Genomic DNA, 15352 nt, shown 5'->3' on the forward strand with positions numbered 1-15352 from the left:
TTCCTCAATTTTTCCCTCTGGAATTCATTCCAGGGATGAGTTGTTTTTTTTTTTTTTTTTTTGTCCCAGTCCCAAAAATTGGGATTTTCCAGTTTTTATTTTTTTTTTTCCATGGAAATCCTGGTCCTAAATCTCTTGGAAAACTCCAAAGGACCTGGAAATCCCTGGAATTCATGGGGATTGAGGATTGGGAGTTTTTATTCCAGATTTTTTGGGGATTAAAGAAAACCCTCGGTGCTGTTGGAACTCAAAAAAAAAAACAGGGAAGAAGTCCCAAAAAATTCCCAAATCCAGGGAATTTCCAGCCTGAATGCAGGGCTGGAATTCCTGTGGGAAATTCAGGGGCTCCCGAGGGTTATTTTGGGATATTTGGGATCCCACTGAGACAGAAGCATCCCAGGAATTTTGGGATCTGGGGATTTTCATCAGGAACTGGGGGAGTTTTCCCAGTTTTTGAGATTTTTGGGAAGCACATTCCCAGTTTTTATTTCCTCTGGGGTGCAACAATTCCTTGGAATTTTTTTCCTTGGAATTTTCCTGGGTTGGGAAAGGCTGAAATTCCCAAATCTCATCCAGGAAATCCAAATTTTCCTTTCTAACTCCGGAATGTTCCAGAATATTCTGGAATTTCAGGCCCAACTCAGATCCAGCTTGGAATTTTGGGATCAAATTCCCAAATTTTGGGCTGGAAAAGCCTCGGGAGGATCCCAGTCCCAGGGCAGGGACACTTCCACTATTCCAGGCTGCTCCCACCTGGATTTGAGCACTTCCAGGGCGGCCAAATCCCAAAAACTTTGGGAAAAACCTGGGAAAAAAATGGGGAAAAATCCCAATTCCGGAGAGCTGTGGTTGGGGCTGAACTTTGGGAATTCCCCAGGGAATTTTTTGTGGGAAAAGAGCTTTTCCCACCCCCGGAGACGCCGAGGAAGGAGCAGAATTCCCAAAAATTCCCAATTTTCCGCCTTCAGTCTCCCGTGCAAATCCATCAGAGTGGGTGAAACAGCCGGAAAATCCCTTGGGAATTCCGGGGGCTCCTCCGGAATTCCCAAATTCCCCACGGAAATTCCAATGTACAGAGCTTTTTACCATTGTATATTAAATTATTTAATAGCTTTTCGTGGGAGCTTTTCCTTCTTTTTTTCTTTTCATGGAGCAGAGCTGGGAAGGAGGAGCTGAAATTCCTTGGGATTTTGGAGGAAAACGGGAAAATCCAGGATTTTCTCTGCGGGTTGATTTCATTGGAGTTTTGCCTCCTAAAATCATGGAATTCTCTGGAGAAACGAGCACAAAATCCTGAGAATTAGGATTAATTTGGGAAATTGTAGAGTTTTTTCCAGGATTTTTCATGGAATAGCCAGGATTTCTCCCTAAAATCCATCCCTGGTGTAGATAGTGTAAAAAAAATGTGATTTCTGTCCAGATCCCTCAGCTGTTTTCCCTCTGGATCCCATTCCTGAAGAATCCCCCAGTAATTCCTCAAAATATCCCCCAAAACTCTGAAAAATCCCAAAAAATTCCCCCAAAATTAAAAAAAAAAATTACAAAGATCCCCACAAAATTAAAAAAAAAAATCCAGCAAAAATCCCCAAAAACATCCCCAAAGATCCCCCCAAAACAGCTCCAAAATCTCCCAATTCCCCAAAAACCCCTCAAAGTTCCCCATGAATTCCCTCCAAAATTCCAAAAAAGTTCCCCAAGAATTCCCAAAAAATCCCCAAAACCCTCAAAAATCCCCCAAAATCTCAAAAAAAAAAAAATCCCCCAAATATTCCCAAAAATTCCTGCCAAAACCCCCAAAAATACTCCAAAAAATCCCGAAACCCCCCCCCAAAGAATCGCGAAAATTCCCCAAACATGCCCCAAATCCCCGTTTTCTCCCGAGCCGGGAATTCCCTGCTCTGACCCTGAAGTTCTTCCCGGATTTCCCGCTTTGCTCTGGAGCTGCTGGAAATGCGGGATCAGTCTGGATTTTCGGGATGCTCCCAGCACACAATCATTCCTCCTGGATTTGACCCTCTTGCATTCCCACGGGAAATTCCCGCCCAGATTTTCCGGCAGCTTTGCTTTTACAATTCCAACAAATCGGAATCAATTCACACGGCAAACCTGGGAAAAGGGAAATCAAACCTGCGGGATTAAATCCGTGTGGGAACGATCCCGGGGTTAAATCCCAATGGGAACGATCCCAAATTCCTGCAGGAACGATCCCAAATCCCAATGGGAACGATCCCAGGGTTAAATCTGTGCAGGAATGACCCCAGATCCCACCGGGAATGACCCCAAAGGTTAAATCCCAATGGGAATGATCCCAGGGTTAAATCCCAATGGGAACGATCTCAAATCCCAGAGGGAACGATCCCAAATCCCAATGGGACTGATCTCAAATTCCCAGTGGGAACAATCCCAAATCCCAATGGGAACGATCCCAGGGTTAAATCCATGCAGGAATGACCCCAAATCCCACCAGGAATGATCCCAGGGTTAAATCCCAATGGGAACAATCTCAAATCCCAATGGGAACGATCCCAAATCCCAATGGGAACGATCTCAAATCCCAATGGGAACGATCCCAAATCCCAACGGGAACGATCCCAGGGTTAAATCCATGCGGGAATGACCCCAAATCCCACCAGGAATGATCCCAGCATTAAATCACAATGGGAATGATCTCAAATCCCAATGGGAAAGATCCCAAATCCCACCAGGAATGATCCCAGGGTTAAATCCCAATGGGAACGATCCCAAATCCCAATGGGAACGATCCCAGGGTTAAATCCCAATGGGAACGACCCCAAATCCCAATGGGAACAATCCTAAATCCCAATGGGAACGATCCCAAATCCCAATGGGAACGATCCCAAATCCCAATGGGAACGATCCCAGGGTCAAAGCCATGTGGGAATGATCCCAGATCCCATCTGAACGATCCCAAATCCCGGCAGGAATGACCTGAATCCCAATGGGAGCAATCCCGAATCCCAGGGGGAAGGATCCCAGGGTTAAATCCCAATGGGAACGACCCCAGATCCCACCGGGAATGACCGCGGTGCAGCCGGGCCGGTGCGCGCAGCTCAGACCCAGACCGGCCCCGGAGTCACCGAGCGGGGACCGGCCCCGGGCCCTCGCCCCTGCCCCGGTAGCGCCGGGCCCTGCCGCTGCTCCCGGTCCCGGCGCTGCGGCGGCTCCCGGGGCCGCTCCCCCCCCGACCCCCGGCCCCGCCCGGCCCCGCCGCGACTCCCGGCCCTCAGCCGGCCCGGCCGCAGAACCGGCTCCGCCGGCCGCGGTGCCTGCCCCCGCTTCCTCCCGCCGGGCCCCCTATCTGCGGCCCCAGCGCGGCCTGCGCGGGCGGATAAGGGCGGCGGGCCCGGCCCCTCCCCGCGCCGCCATCACCTCAGCCGGCCCCGGGCGGAGCCGCCGCGGCCCGGCCCCGGGGGAACGGCCGCGACCAGCCGGGCCCGGCCCGCCGCGCCGCCCCCTCCCCGCGGGCCGCGCCCTCATTGGCTCCCGCTGGGCGCTCTCTGGCTCCTATTGGGTGTTTCGCCTATCAATCAACGTCAGACCCCGCCTCTTTCCTCCCTCGCAGCAGGGGCGAGGCGCGCACCACGGGGTCGCGCCGCTGATTGGCCAGCACGCCCGTCAATCAAAAACAAACCGCGCCTTTTCCATCGCCGCTCACTACGTGGGCGAGGCTACGGCTGACTCTCCGCGCCGATTGGCTGCAGTGCTGGCAACCCACCTTTCCATTGGCCGGCGCGGCTGTCAATCATTAGTTTAAAGAGTTAAAAAAAAAAAAAAAAAAACCCCACACTCAACGCGGCGCCCCAGGCCTGGGCAGGGGGGGGGGCGTGGCCGGGCGCGAGGGTGTCCCAAATCTGCCTGGCAACGGGGGGGGTCCCGCGGGAGGGGGGGGGGGGCACGGGGGAGGGGAGGGGGGGAGAGGGGCGGGAGGAGGAGGAGGAGGAGGAGGAGGAGGGGGGGGGGGAGACGGAGAGTGGGGGGGGGGGCGGGTCCCCCTGCGCGCGCAGCCCCCCCCGCCCCCCCCCTCCTGTCAGTGGCCACCTGAGGGAGCCGCCTCCCCTCCCCCCACGGCCCCAGTCCGGGCCGGGCCCCGCTGAGGAGGAGGAGGAGGCGGCTCTGAGGGGGCTCCGGACAGTGAGTGACACCCGCGCCTCAGCAGCCCCCCGCGGGGGGACGGGGACAAGGGGGACACCCCCACGCACACACTTCCCACCCCCCGAGGGCGGCTCGGGGCTTGGGGCAACGCGGGGAGCGCCCGGGGATTGAGATCCGGGGGTGGTTGGTGAGGGGCACGGCCGTGAGGGGGAGAAGGGAGCGGCCAAAAGCCGGCCCTGGCCTGCGGGGACCCCGTGAGGGACGCGGGGAGCTGGGGTGAGGGAGAGCGCCGGGGCGCCAGGGGGGTTCCGGGGGGATGAAAGTGCGGCCGGCCGTGAGTGTGTGTGAGGGGCAGGAGGGTGGAGATAATAATGATAATGATAACAATAATAATAATAATAAAAAAAAAAGAATAAAAAGGTTGGGAAGTCCGAGGGGAGGGTGGGCACGGGTGAGGGGGTGCCAGGGAGGAGCGGGAGTGCATCCTGGGAGTTGCCCGATAGGCACAGCCACCAGAGCATGTCAGCAAAGGCGGATTATTGGTGCCAGAGCCTTGGGAAGGCGGGGGAGGGGAGTGGGGGAGGGGACGGGCCACCACCAGGGCCACCGGGGCCACCAGGCCACGGCTCGGGGCTGCCCAGGCCGGGCGGGGAGCCCCTTCCCCCGCGGGGACAGCGGTGTCCCCCCGGGTGTCCCCCGGTGCGCGACGGGCCCGGAGTGGCACTCCGGAAACACGGAGAAAGTTTCGGGCACGGGGCGGGGAAACGCGGGGATGTGCGGGGAGGGATGAGGAGTGCGGGGGAAACTGAGTGGCACAGGAAAAGCTGAGGGGTTTGGGCAGAGATGAGGGGCTGAAGGGGAAAAACAGGGATACAGGGAATGCTGAGGGGTTTGGAGAGAGATGAGGAGTTGAAGGGAAAAAACAGGGATACAGGGAATGCTGAGGGGTTTGGAGAGAGATGAGGGGCTCAAGGGGAAAAACAGGGATACAGGGAATGCTGAGGGGTTTGGTGGAAGATGGGTGGTGCGGGAAAAGTTGAGGGATTTGGGGAAAAGTTGAGGGGTTGAAGGGGAAAAACAGGGATACAGGGAATGCTGAGGGGTTTGGGGAAAAGTTGAGGGGTTGAAGGGGAAAAACAGGGATACAGGGAATGCTGAGGGGGGTTGGGGGAAGACGGGTGGTGCGGGAAAAGTTAGAGGGATTTGGGGAAAAGTTGAGGGGTTGAAGGGGAAAAACAGGGATACAGGGAATGCTGAGGGGTTTGGGGGAAGATGAGGGGTTGAAGGGGAAAAACAGGGATACAGGGAATGCTGAGGGGTTTGGGGAAAAGTTGAGAGGTTGAAGGGGAAAAACAGGGATACAGGGAATGCTGAGGGGTTTGGAGAGAGATGAGGAGTTGAAGGGAAAAACAGGGATACAGGGAATGCTGAGGGGTTTGGGGAAAAGTTGAGGGGTTGAAGGGGAAAAACAGGGATACAGGGAATGCTGAGGGGTTTGGGGAAAAGTTGAGGAGTTGAAGGGAAAAAACAGGGATACAGGGAATGAGGGGGGTTGGGGGAAGACGAGTGGTGCGGGAAAAGTTAAAAGGATTTGGGGAAAAGTTGAAGGGTTCAAGGGAAAAACGGATGCAGGAAAAGCTGAGGGGTTTGGGGAGAGATGAGGGGTTGAAGGGGAAAAACAGGGATACAGGGAATGCTGAGGGGTTTGGGGGAAGATGAGGAGTTGAAGGGAAAAAACAGGGATACAGGGAATGCTGAGGGGTTTGGGGGAAGATGAGGGCTTTGGGGGAAACTGAGTGGTTCAGGAAAAGTTGAGGGATTTGAGGAAAAGTTGAAGGGTTCAAGGGAAAAACGGATGCAGGAAAAGCTGAGGGGTTTTGGGGAAAAGCTGAGGGGTTTGGGGAAAAGTTGAAGGGTCGAAGGGAAAAGCAGGGATGCAGGAAAAGCAGAGGGGTTTGGGGAGAACTGAGTGGTACAGGAAAAGTTGAGGGATTTGGGGAAAAGTTGAGGGGTTGAAGGGAAAAACAGGGATACAGGAAATGCTGAGGGGTTTGGGGGAAACTGAGGGGCTGAAGGAAAAGCTGGGGATCTGCTGGAAAATCCCAGGGGCTGCTGGAAAAGTTGAGAGTCTGGGGCAAAATCCAAGGGTTTGGCCTAAAATTGGAGGGTTTGTCCTAAAATCTGAGGGGCTGAAGGGAAAGCTGGGGATGTACTGGAAAACCTCAGGGGCAGCAGGGAAACTTGGGGCTCTGCTGGAAAATCCAGAGGTCTGTTGGAAAACTCGAGGGATTTTCTACTGGAAAATCTGGGGGTCTGTCCCAAAATCTGGGGCTCTGTCCCAAAATCTGAGATTTTGTCCCAAAATTTGAGAGTTTGTCCCAAAATCTGAGGGTCTATCCCGAGATTTGAGGGTCTGTCAGAAAAGTTGGGGTTCTGCTGGAAAACCCGGGGGAAAACCTGAGGGGCTGTCCCAAAATCCAGGGATTTGTGCCAAAACTCGAGGCTCTGCAGGAAATCCTGAGGGTTTGCCCCAAATCCCAGGATTCTGCTGGAAAACCCCGGGCTCTGAGTGAATCCAAGGATTTGGGGGATAATCCAAGGATCTGCTGGAAAACTTGGGAGCGTGTTCCTCAAAACTCCGAGGGTCTGCCCCAAAACGCCGGCATCCCCGGGAAAACTCCGGGATTCATCAGAAAACACACGGGGCTGGGGCAGAACCGCAGGGATTGTCCCAAACTGCCCGAATCCAGGGGTTTTCCCCAAAACCTGCAGGTCTGTGGTGCATCCCGGGGATCTGCGTGAAATCCGTGGTTCTGTCCCAAATCCCGGGATGCTGCAGGGGATCCCAAGGGTCTATCCCAAATCCTGGGTTCTGTGGTGATTCCTGGGGATTCATCCCAAATCCCAGGGATCTTTATGAAATCCAGGCTCCATCCCAAATCCTGGGGCTCCATCCCAAATCCAGGCTCCATCCCAAATCCAGGCTCCATCCCAAATCCAGGCTCCATCCCAAATCCAGGGGCTCCATCCCAAATCCAGGCTCCATCCCAAATCCTGGGGCTCCATCCCAAATCCCAGGTCCACCATCAGGACCAGAAAATTCCCTTTAATTCCCCCCCCCCCCCCCCCCCATTCTCCCTCAGCCTCGCCCCCTTTTTTTGGGGATTTTGGGAGTTGGAAAAAATCCAATTAATTCAGAATTTTCCCCTTTTTCCCTCCCCTCTTTCCAGTCTTTTCACTGTTTTTGGGGGAAAATCTGATGTCAGGATTTTTTTAGGGAGGCTGTTGGGAAAATGGAAGGATTTAGGAGGGATTCATTCCCAAATTTTGATCCAGGAGTGAATTCCTGATGGGAAAATAGGGGAAAACCCCTTTTGGTTTAACTTAAATTTAAGGGAAAGTTGCTTTGTTTTAACTAAAATTCCTTAAAAAGTTGGGAATTGGGATTTGCAGAGCCCAAAGGAGCAGGAAATGCCAAGGAAAAGTGTGGAATATTTCAGTTTGGGAGAGGAAAATGGGAGTTTGGGAAGGAAAATGGAATTTGGGGAGGAAAATCCCTGGTTTTTTTAGAGGAAAATGGAGTTTTAGGAAGGAAAATCCGTGTTTTAGGAATTAAAATCCCTGTTTTTAGCAAGCAGTTGGCTTTTAAAATTTGGATTTTCCTTTTTTCCCTCCCAGAAAAGCTGGAAAAAGAACTTTTTTAGGAGTTTAAGGACAAATCCCAACTCCAGGCCAGCCCTGTTGGAGCTGCGTTTTCCAGGGAATAAAATGGAGCTGAAATTCCCATTTTATGCTCCGAAAATCCCAAAAATCCTTGGAAAATTCCCATTTCCTGCCACCAGGAATTCCAGAGGGGATTGCAGGACCCGGCTTGTCCAGGCTGGGGCTGGAGCTGGGAAAATTTGGGATAAAATCCCCCAAATTCAGCCACTTTTCCCTGGGAATCTGCTTGGTTTGGGTTTTCTCAGGAATTCCTGATCCAGGTTTCCGTGGGGATGGGACAGAAGGGTTAAACCCCGGCATGGGGGCCCAAAATCCAAGGATTTGGGTGGGTTTGGGATGGGATTTGGGTGTCCCTGACCCTCAGGATCCCTTCCCATCCCAGGAATCCAGCTGGAATTTGGGGAGTGCCTGGAAAACAGGCACAGAGGGAATTCGTGGGGATTTCTTCCTGGAATTCTGGGATGGTTTGGGATAGAAGGAGCTGAGGGATCAGCTGATCCCACCCCGCACCTTCCGTGATCCCGGACTGGGACATTCCAGGGCTGCTCTGGGAATTCCATCCCATTCCAGCCAGGAATTCCTTCCCCAAATCCCACCCAAATCCCCCTTTCCCTGTTCAAATCCATTCCCTGACTCCTGGAATTCCATCCAAAATCCCAAATCCATTCCCTGACTCCTGGAATTCCACCCCTTATCCCAAATCCTCTCTAACTCCGTTGGAACTCCTTGCACCTCTGGAAGCAGCTCCAAGTTTTCCCTGGATCCTTCCCTTCTTGGACATTCCAGGGATCCAGGAGCTTCCCTGGGAATTCCATCCCCTTCCCTCCCACCCTCCCAGGCAGGAATTCCTTCCCCAACCCCATCCATCCCTGAGGGAAGAGCCAGGAAATCCCAAAACCTTCCCTGGGAGAGGCGGGAGCCTCTGGAATGAGGCAGAAAACTGGGGAAGGAATCCCAAAGGAATCTGAAAAACCTCGGGATCTCTCCCATCCCGGCACGTCCCCGTTTCCAGTGGGATGGGGTTTTATCCAGGGAAGCTGTTTGGGGTGATAGCCATGGAATTTTCCCAGTTTGGGGTGATGTCCATTGGATTTTCCCATTTTGGGATGGCATCCTTGGATGGATTTTCCAAGTTTTGCTTGATATCCATGGGATTTGTCCAGTTGGGAGTGGTATCCATTGGATTTTTCCAGTTTTGGGATGATAGCCACTGGATTTTCCTGCTTTGGGGTGTTATCCATAGAATTTTCCCAGTTTTGGGATGGCATCCATGGTATTTTCCAAGTTTTGGTTGACATCCATCCATTGGATTTTTTCCAGTTTTGGGATGATATCCATGGAATTTTTCCAGTTTTGCAGTGGCATCCATGGAGTTTTCCCAAAATTTGGGTGATATCCTTGGAATTTTCCAGGTTTGAGGCGTTACCCATTGGATTTGTCCAAGTTTTTGGTGATATCCATTGGATTTTCCAGCTTTGGGATGGCATCCATGGAATTTTCCCACTTTTAGGGTGGCACCCATAGGATTTTCCAGCTTTTGGGGTGATATCCGTGGGATTTTCTCTAGGATCATCCCCGTGTTCCCCCCTTGCAGGAATGTTTGGGATTCCCGAGCCTGCCTGGATTCCACCTTCCAAATTCCGGGAATTTGGGGCTTTTAGGGATTTCTTTTTGGATTGGGGCAATAGAAGGGCGAGGGAAAAATGGGAATGAGGTGGAAAAGCATGGTAATAATGCATGGGAATAATAATTAATAATTAATGATTAATGATTAATAATTAATAATTGCGCAGCTCCAAATTCCTTCTGCCATTAATTCTTGTGTAAAATAATTGAAATTTGGGATTTGGGATTTGGCTCCAGCCAAACTTCCCTGGGAAAAGTCTTTTCCCAAAATCCTGGGGATGCCGGGCGCTGAGCTGGGGGAATTTCCTGGATTTGGGGGGGGTCTGCTGGGGTTTGGGGAGCTCGGAGATTTTCAGGGAATTTCCCGGGATTTGGGGGAATTCTCCGGGAGGGTTTTGGGCCGGGGTTCTCCTTGGGCTGCTGGGAGCTTTTGTGGGATCGGGGAATTTTGGGGTGGGATCGGAGCCCTGCCCCCGTCCCGGTGCCTCCCGCAGCCACTGCTGCATCGGCCCCGCCGCTGTCCCCTCCCTGTCCCCACTGTCCGTGTGTCCCCTCTGTCCCTCTCTCTGTCCCTCTGTCTGTCCCTCCCTCTCTGTCCCCCTCTCTCTCTCTCTGTCCCTCTGTCTGTCTGTCTCTCTCTCTGTCCCTCTCTCTCTCTCCTCTGTCTGTCTCTCTGTCTGTCTGTCTGTCCCTCTGTCTGTCTGTCTCTCTGTCCCTCTCTCTCTCTGTCTGTCTGTCTGTCCCTCTCTCTCTGTCCCTCTGTCTGTCTCTCTCTCTGTCCCTCTCTCTCTGTCCCTCTCTCTCTGTCTCTCTCTCTCTCTGTCCCTCTCTCTCTCTCTGTCTGTCTGTCTCTCTCTCTCTCTCTGTCCCTCTGTCTCTCTCTCTCTCTGTCCCTCTCTCTCTCTCTGTCTGTCTCTCTGTCTGTCCCTCTGTCTGTCTGTCTGTCTGTCCCTCTCTCTCTCTGTCCCTCTCTCTGTCTGTCTCTCTGTCCCTCTCTCTCTCTCTCTGTCCCTCTGTCTGTCTGTCTCTCTGTCCCTCTCTCTGTCCCTCTCTCTCTCTGTCTGTCTCTCTGTCCCTCTGTCTGTCTGTCTGTCCCTCTCTCTCTCTCTGTCTGTCTGTCCCTCTCTCTCTCTCTGTCTGTCTCTCTCTCTGTCCCTCTCTCTCTCTGTCTGTCCCTCTGTCTGTCTGTCTGTCCCTCTCTCTCTGTCTCTCTCTCTGTCTGTCTGTCCCTCTCTCTCTCTCCCCTCTCTCCACGTGGCCTCTCCCAGCGCGGCGCTGCCCGCGCGCCCCCCGCCCGCCGCTCCAGCCAATCAGCGCCCTCCTCACATCACCCGCGCGACCCCCGCGGCCAATGGCGGCCCGCGACACAACCGCGGCTCCCCCGCGCCGCGCCCGGAAGCGGCGGCGGCCGCGGCGCCGCGAGGGGCCCGGCCCGGTGCGGCCCCGGTGCGCTCCCGGTGCCGTCCCCGCGCTGTGCCCCCGCTGTGCCCTCGCCGTGCCCCCGCTGTGCCCCCGCTGTCCCCTCGCTGTCTCACCGCTGTCCCCACGCTGTCCCCTCCGCCGGCCCCGCCGCTCGGCCGCCCCGCCCCGCGCATGCTCTGCCGGTGCCGCCGCGACTCCATGTGTGAGGAGCGCATTATCGGCACCGGGAGCCGCGGCGGCCACGGGAGCCACCGGGAAAGCCCCGCAACAAGCGGGAGAGCGGCGGGGCCAGCGCGGGGAGAGCGGAGCGGAGCCGGGAGCGCGGGGCGGGCTCGCTGCGGATGCGGCGCGGAGCTACCGGAGCAGCGCCCTGCGAGTTCTCCCGGTAAAAGTTCTCCCGGCGTTTATTGGCTCCGGTACCGGAGCAACGGCAGCGCCGGGGTTTTGGGAGAACAGAGGCCGGGATGCGGGAGAGCTGCCGGGGAAGTTCCGGCATTTCCCGGCCGTGCGGGGAGCCCGGAAAGTGCAAAGTCCCGCTGGCCGCGGCTCCGGCCCCGGCCGCCCGTGAGCCCCGAGCCCGCGGCACCGGGGCCGCTCCGGGATCGCGGGGCTCGTTCCCCCGGGAGCCCCCACTCCGCCGCCCGCCCAGCGCCCCGGGGCGCCGCCGGCTTTTGTTTGGGAAAGTTGCTGCGGGCTTTCCGCCGGGCTGCTTCCTCTTCCTCCTCTTCCTCCTCCTTCTCCTCCTCCTCCTCCTCTTCCTCCTCCGCCGCCGCCCCGAGCGCTCCGTGCCCGCTCCCCCCCCGCGCTCCGCACCGGGGACACGGCGGGGACACGGGGGGGGACCCCCCGAAACCCCCCCGGTCACTCCGTGGTCACCCCCCGCTCACCCCCCCGCTCACCCCCCGGTCACCGCGACCCTTCCCGGTGTCCCCGGGGGTCAATCCCCGCTCTCCAAAGCCGCGATCCCCCCCGCTGTCCCCGTGGCCGGTGCCCCCCGGTGCCCCCCGGTGCCGCAGCCCCGCGGTGGCCGCGGCCGGGCCGTGCGGCCGGGCCGGGCCGGGGCCGTGTCACAATAAGAGTCCCCGGCCGCCCTTCCTGCGCCCGGGGCACCGGGAATGGCACCGGCACGGGCACCGGCCGTGGGATCGGCAGCAGCACCGGGATGCGCTGCCCGGGACCGGGATCGGCGCTGGCATGCGCACCGGGACGGGGATCACCACCGGGACCGGGATGGGCACCGGGATACCGGGATGGGGATCAGCACCGGGATGGGCACCGGGACCGGGATCCGCACCGGGATACCGGGATGGAGACCGGGATACCGGGATGGGGATCAGCACCGGGATGGGCACCGGGATACCGGGATGGGGATTAGCATCGGGACCGGGATGCGCTGCCCGGGGGGATCCCGGGAATCCCGGGTGTCCGGGCGGATGCGGGACCATCCCGGCCCCGCACAGCACACGGTGGGCAGAGGGAAAGCGGGAATTGGGGAATTCCAGCCGGGAGCGGCTCCCGGGGTGGGATCCCGCCGGGATGCGGGGCCGGGATTCACATCCCGGCTTTTCCCGAGCATCTCCTCACTTTTCCCGGCCCCGCACCGGGAAACGGGCAGAGAATTCCAGCCGGGAAGCGCTCGCTCGGGATCGGAATTGGGATTCACATCCCGGCTTTTCCCGAGCATTTCCTGGCTGCTTTTCCACGATTTTCCCAGCTCGGTTTTCCTTGGGTTTGTCCGGGATTTTCCTTTTCCTGCCTCGCTCGGGCTGGAATTCCCGAGCTGTCCCAAATCCCGGGAACGGAGCCGGAGCTGGGAGAGGCACAGGAAGTGACAGCCAGAGGCCTTTGGGAATCCGGGATGGCAGCGCCTGGAGCTGGCCTGGGAGCAGCGGGAAAGGGCTGGGATCATCCTGGGATCTGTGGGAAAGGGGCTGCAATTGGCCTGGGATCACCAGGAAAGGGCTGGGATCTGACAGGGATTTTGGGAAAAGGTCTGGAATTGGCCTGGGATCAGCAGGAAAGGACAGGGATCAGTGGGAAAGGGCTGGGGTCTGCTGTGGGTTTAGGGAAAGGCGCTGGAATCTGCCTGGGATTTTGGGAGAGGCGCTGGGATCTGGCAGGGATTTGGGGAGAGGAGAGGGAAGTGGCCTTGGATCAGCGGGAAAGGGGCTGGAATGTGCCTGGGAATTTGGGAAAGGAGCTGAGAGGGACCTTGGATCAGTGGGAAAGTCGTGGATTTTGGGAAAGGGGCTGGAATCTGGCAGGGATCTTCGGGAAAGGAGCTGGAATCTGCCTGGGATTTTGGGAAAAGGGCTGGAAGTGGCCTTGGATCAGTGGGAAAGGGCTGGAAGTTGGGAATAGTGGAAAGCTGGGAATGATGGGAAGTTGGGGTCTTCTGGGAATATTTCAAATCCCAAAATTCCAGATCCAAATCAGGGATGTTGCTGATGGAATTCCAAAGCCAGAGATGAATCCTGCAAGGGAATAAATCCCTCTTTTTCCATGGATTCATGGAATTCTGGGATGTTCTGGGGTGGGAGGGAGCTCAGGGATCAGGCAGGGACATTCCCACTATCCCAGGTTTTTCCAGGCTGCCCTTGGACTCTCCCAGGAATTCCCGGGAATTGCGTGCTCCTCCCTCTCCAGTTTTTCCCACAGATCCCAAACTTTTCCAGGATTTTGCCACTCCTGATCCAGGTGGGGGCTCCTTCCCTTGCATCCTGAGCCTTAACACAGCTGGAATTCCAGAATTCCACGAATTCCCAGTGAAATCCAAGGAATTCCAGCTCTCCTGGATCGAAAAGCGGCCGGGGCAGCTCCGAATTCCAAAGGATTTCCTGGGATTTTCCCAGATCCTCTTAAGCACGAACAGCTCCGGGTGAGCTCTGCTAATTCCCCCTGGAATTCCCGGGATCACGGGGCCGGAGCAGCCGGAAAAACCCGGGAACAGCCAAAGGCTCTGGGAGCTGCTCCTGGTCCAGAAAAACCAGGAGGAATGAAGGGAAATCCGGGAATTCCATGGATGGAAACTGGGAATTATGGGAAATCTGGGAATTCCCTGGATTTCAATGCCTAGGAAATTCACAGGATGAATCAGAAGAAGGAGAAAAAGCTGGGAATTCCTGGATTTTCCCAAAAAAAGAAGCAGGATTTGATCCCAGAGGGAATGAGCCGGGTCCTATCCACAGCAATTCCATGGAAAAGTCACTCCAGGATTCCTATGTTTCCATGGAAAAGCCACAAATTGAGGCTTTGTCCGCTCCGGAATGCCGGAATCCATCGAAATCAAGTGTTGGAATTCCAGGCTGGGAATTCCCTGGATTCTGCTGCTTCCCAAGGAATCCCTAAAATCCCGTTTTTCCAGGGATTCTTGGATGTTTTCCCGAGCTGCTTCTGGAGCGTCCTGATCCCAAATTCCCAGGAAAAGCCTCGGGCAGGGCTGGATCCAGGGCAAATCCCGACCTTTGGATCCAACTCGGGATCCTGCTGGGATCCAAACCTTGGCAATTCCTTGGGAAAATTCGGGAAGAGCCATCTCTGAGATCCTGGGAATGCTCCCAGGCCAGCCCAGCTCGTCCAGGGGGGTTTTTTGGGAATCTCAGGCTCCCTGATCCAAGGGAAAACCCCTTGGGAGGCTCCGGAGGCGCCTGCGGTGCCGCGGGATCCTCTTTCCCGGGAATTCTGCTGGAAAAGGGGGAACAGCCCCAGGCTTTTATTGGAATCGGGTTTTTATCCCAGTTCCCACTCAGGATCCCCGATTCCCACGGTGGTGCCGTGGGTTTGGGATTCCCAAATCCCAGGATTCTGTCGTAGTTTGGGATTCCCAAATCCCAGGATTCTGTTGTAGTTTGGGATTCCCAAATCCCAGGATTGTGTCATAGTTTGGGATTCCCAAATCCCAGGATTCTGTCGTAGTTTGGGATTCCCAAATCCCAGGATTCTGTCGTAGTTTGGGATTTCCAAATCCCGTGGCTGTGCCGTGCTGATATTCCCAATTTTCGTGGTGGAACTGTGGTTTTGGGATTCCCAAATCCCAGCATCCCAAACCCCGGCTGCTTCCCTCAGGAATTCCCGGAGTTCTCCCTCACCTCTCTCTGTTCCCGCAGGATCCTCGGCTCCGGCTCATCCCGGCGGGACCCCATGACCTTCCCTGACAGGTAGGAGCTGGCAATTCCTGGGAATTCTGTGGGATGGGGAATCTCTGCTATGCCACGGGCCTGGAATTTCCTCCTGGAACAGCTGGAGAGGAGCTTTCCCAAAAATCTCTGTGAACTCCCGAGGGATTGGAGCCGATTCCCGAGGAAATCTCCTGGATTTTCCAAGGGATTGGGAAATTCCAAAGGATCCGGAGCTCCTGGAATTCCTGTCAGGATTCTCCTGCAGGACTGGGCAGCGCCTGGAGTGGGGACAGGATTTGGGATTTGGGGGATTTTGGGGGTTTGGGATTGTTGGGATTTGGGATTCAGAA

At 55.9% G+C, this 15352-nt stretch overlaps 2 protein-coding genes across 5 annotated transcripts in view; one reads left to right on the forward strand and one right to left on the reverse strand.

Annotated features, from left to right (window-relative positions):
- Positions 1-11099, reverse strand: part of LOC137462896 (RNA-binding protein 25-like) — a 38809-nt gene extending 27710 nt beyond the window's left edge. Inside the window, exons 1-2 of the mRNA XM_068173716.1 lie at positions 10998-11099; positions 8370-10944 (exon numbers count right to left, since the gene is read on the reverse strand). Of these exons, the coding sequence (XP_068029817.1) occupies positions 9649-10944; positions 10998-11099 (1398 nt within the window). The 3' untranslated portion in view covers positions 8370-9648. The remainder of the gene's footprint in view (positions 1-8369; positions 10945-10997) is intronic.
- Positions 4048-15352, forward strand: part of GATAD2A (GATA zinc finger domain containing 2A) — a 32774-nt gene continuing 21469 nt past the window's right edge. For 2 of the 4 annotated variants that reach the window (XM_068173925.1, XM_068173928.1), the window contains exons 1-2: positions 4048-4152; positions 14991-15041. The gene's annotated coding sequence lies outside the window, so the exon portion shown is untranslated. Of the gene's footprint in view, positions 4153-11080; positions 11276-14990; positions 15042-15352 lie in introns of those variants that run through there. The other 2 variants (XM_068173927.1, XM_068173926.1) reach the window with 2 other exon arrangements.

The sequence above is a fragment of the Anomalospiza imberbis genome, chromosome 27 (genome assembly GCF_031753505.1).
Source record: "Anomalospiza imberbis isolate Cuckoo-Finch-1a 21T00152 chromosome 27, ASM3175350v1, whole genome shotgun sequence".
Classification (NCBI taxonomy): Eukaryota; Metazoa; Chordata; class Aves; order Passeriformes; family Viduidae; genus Anomalospiza; species Anomalospiza imberbis.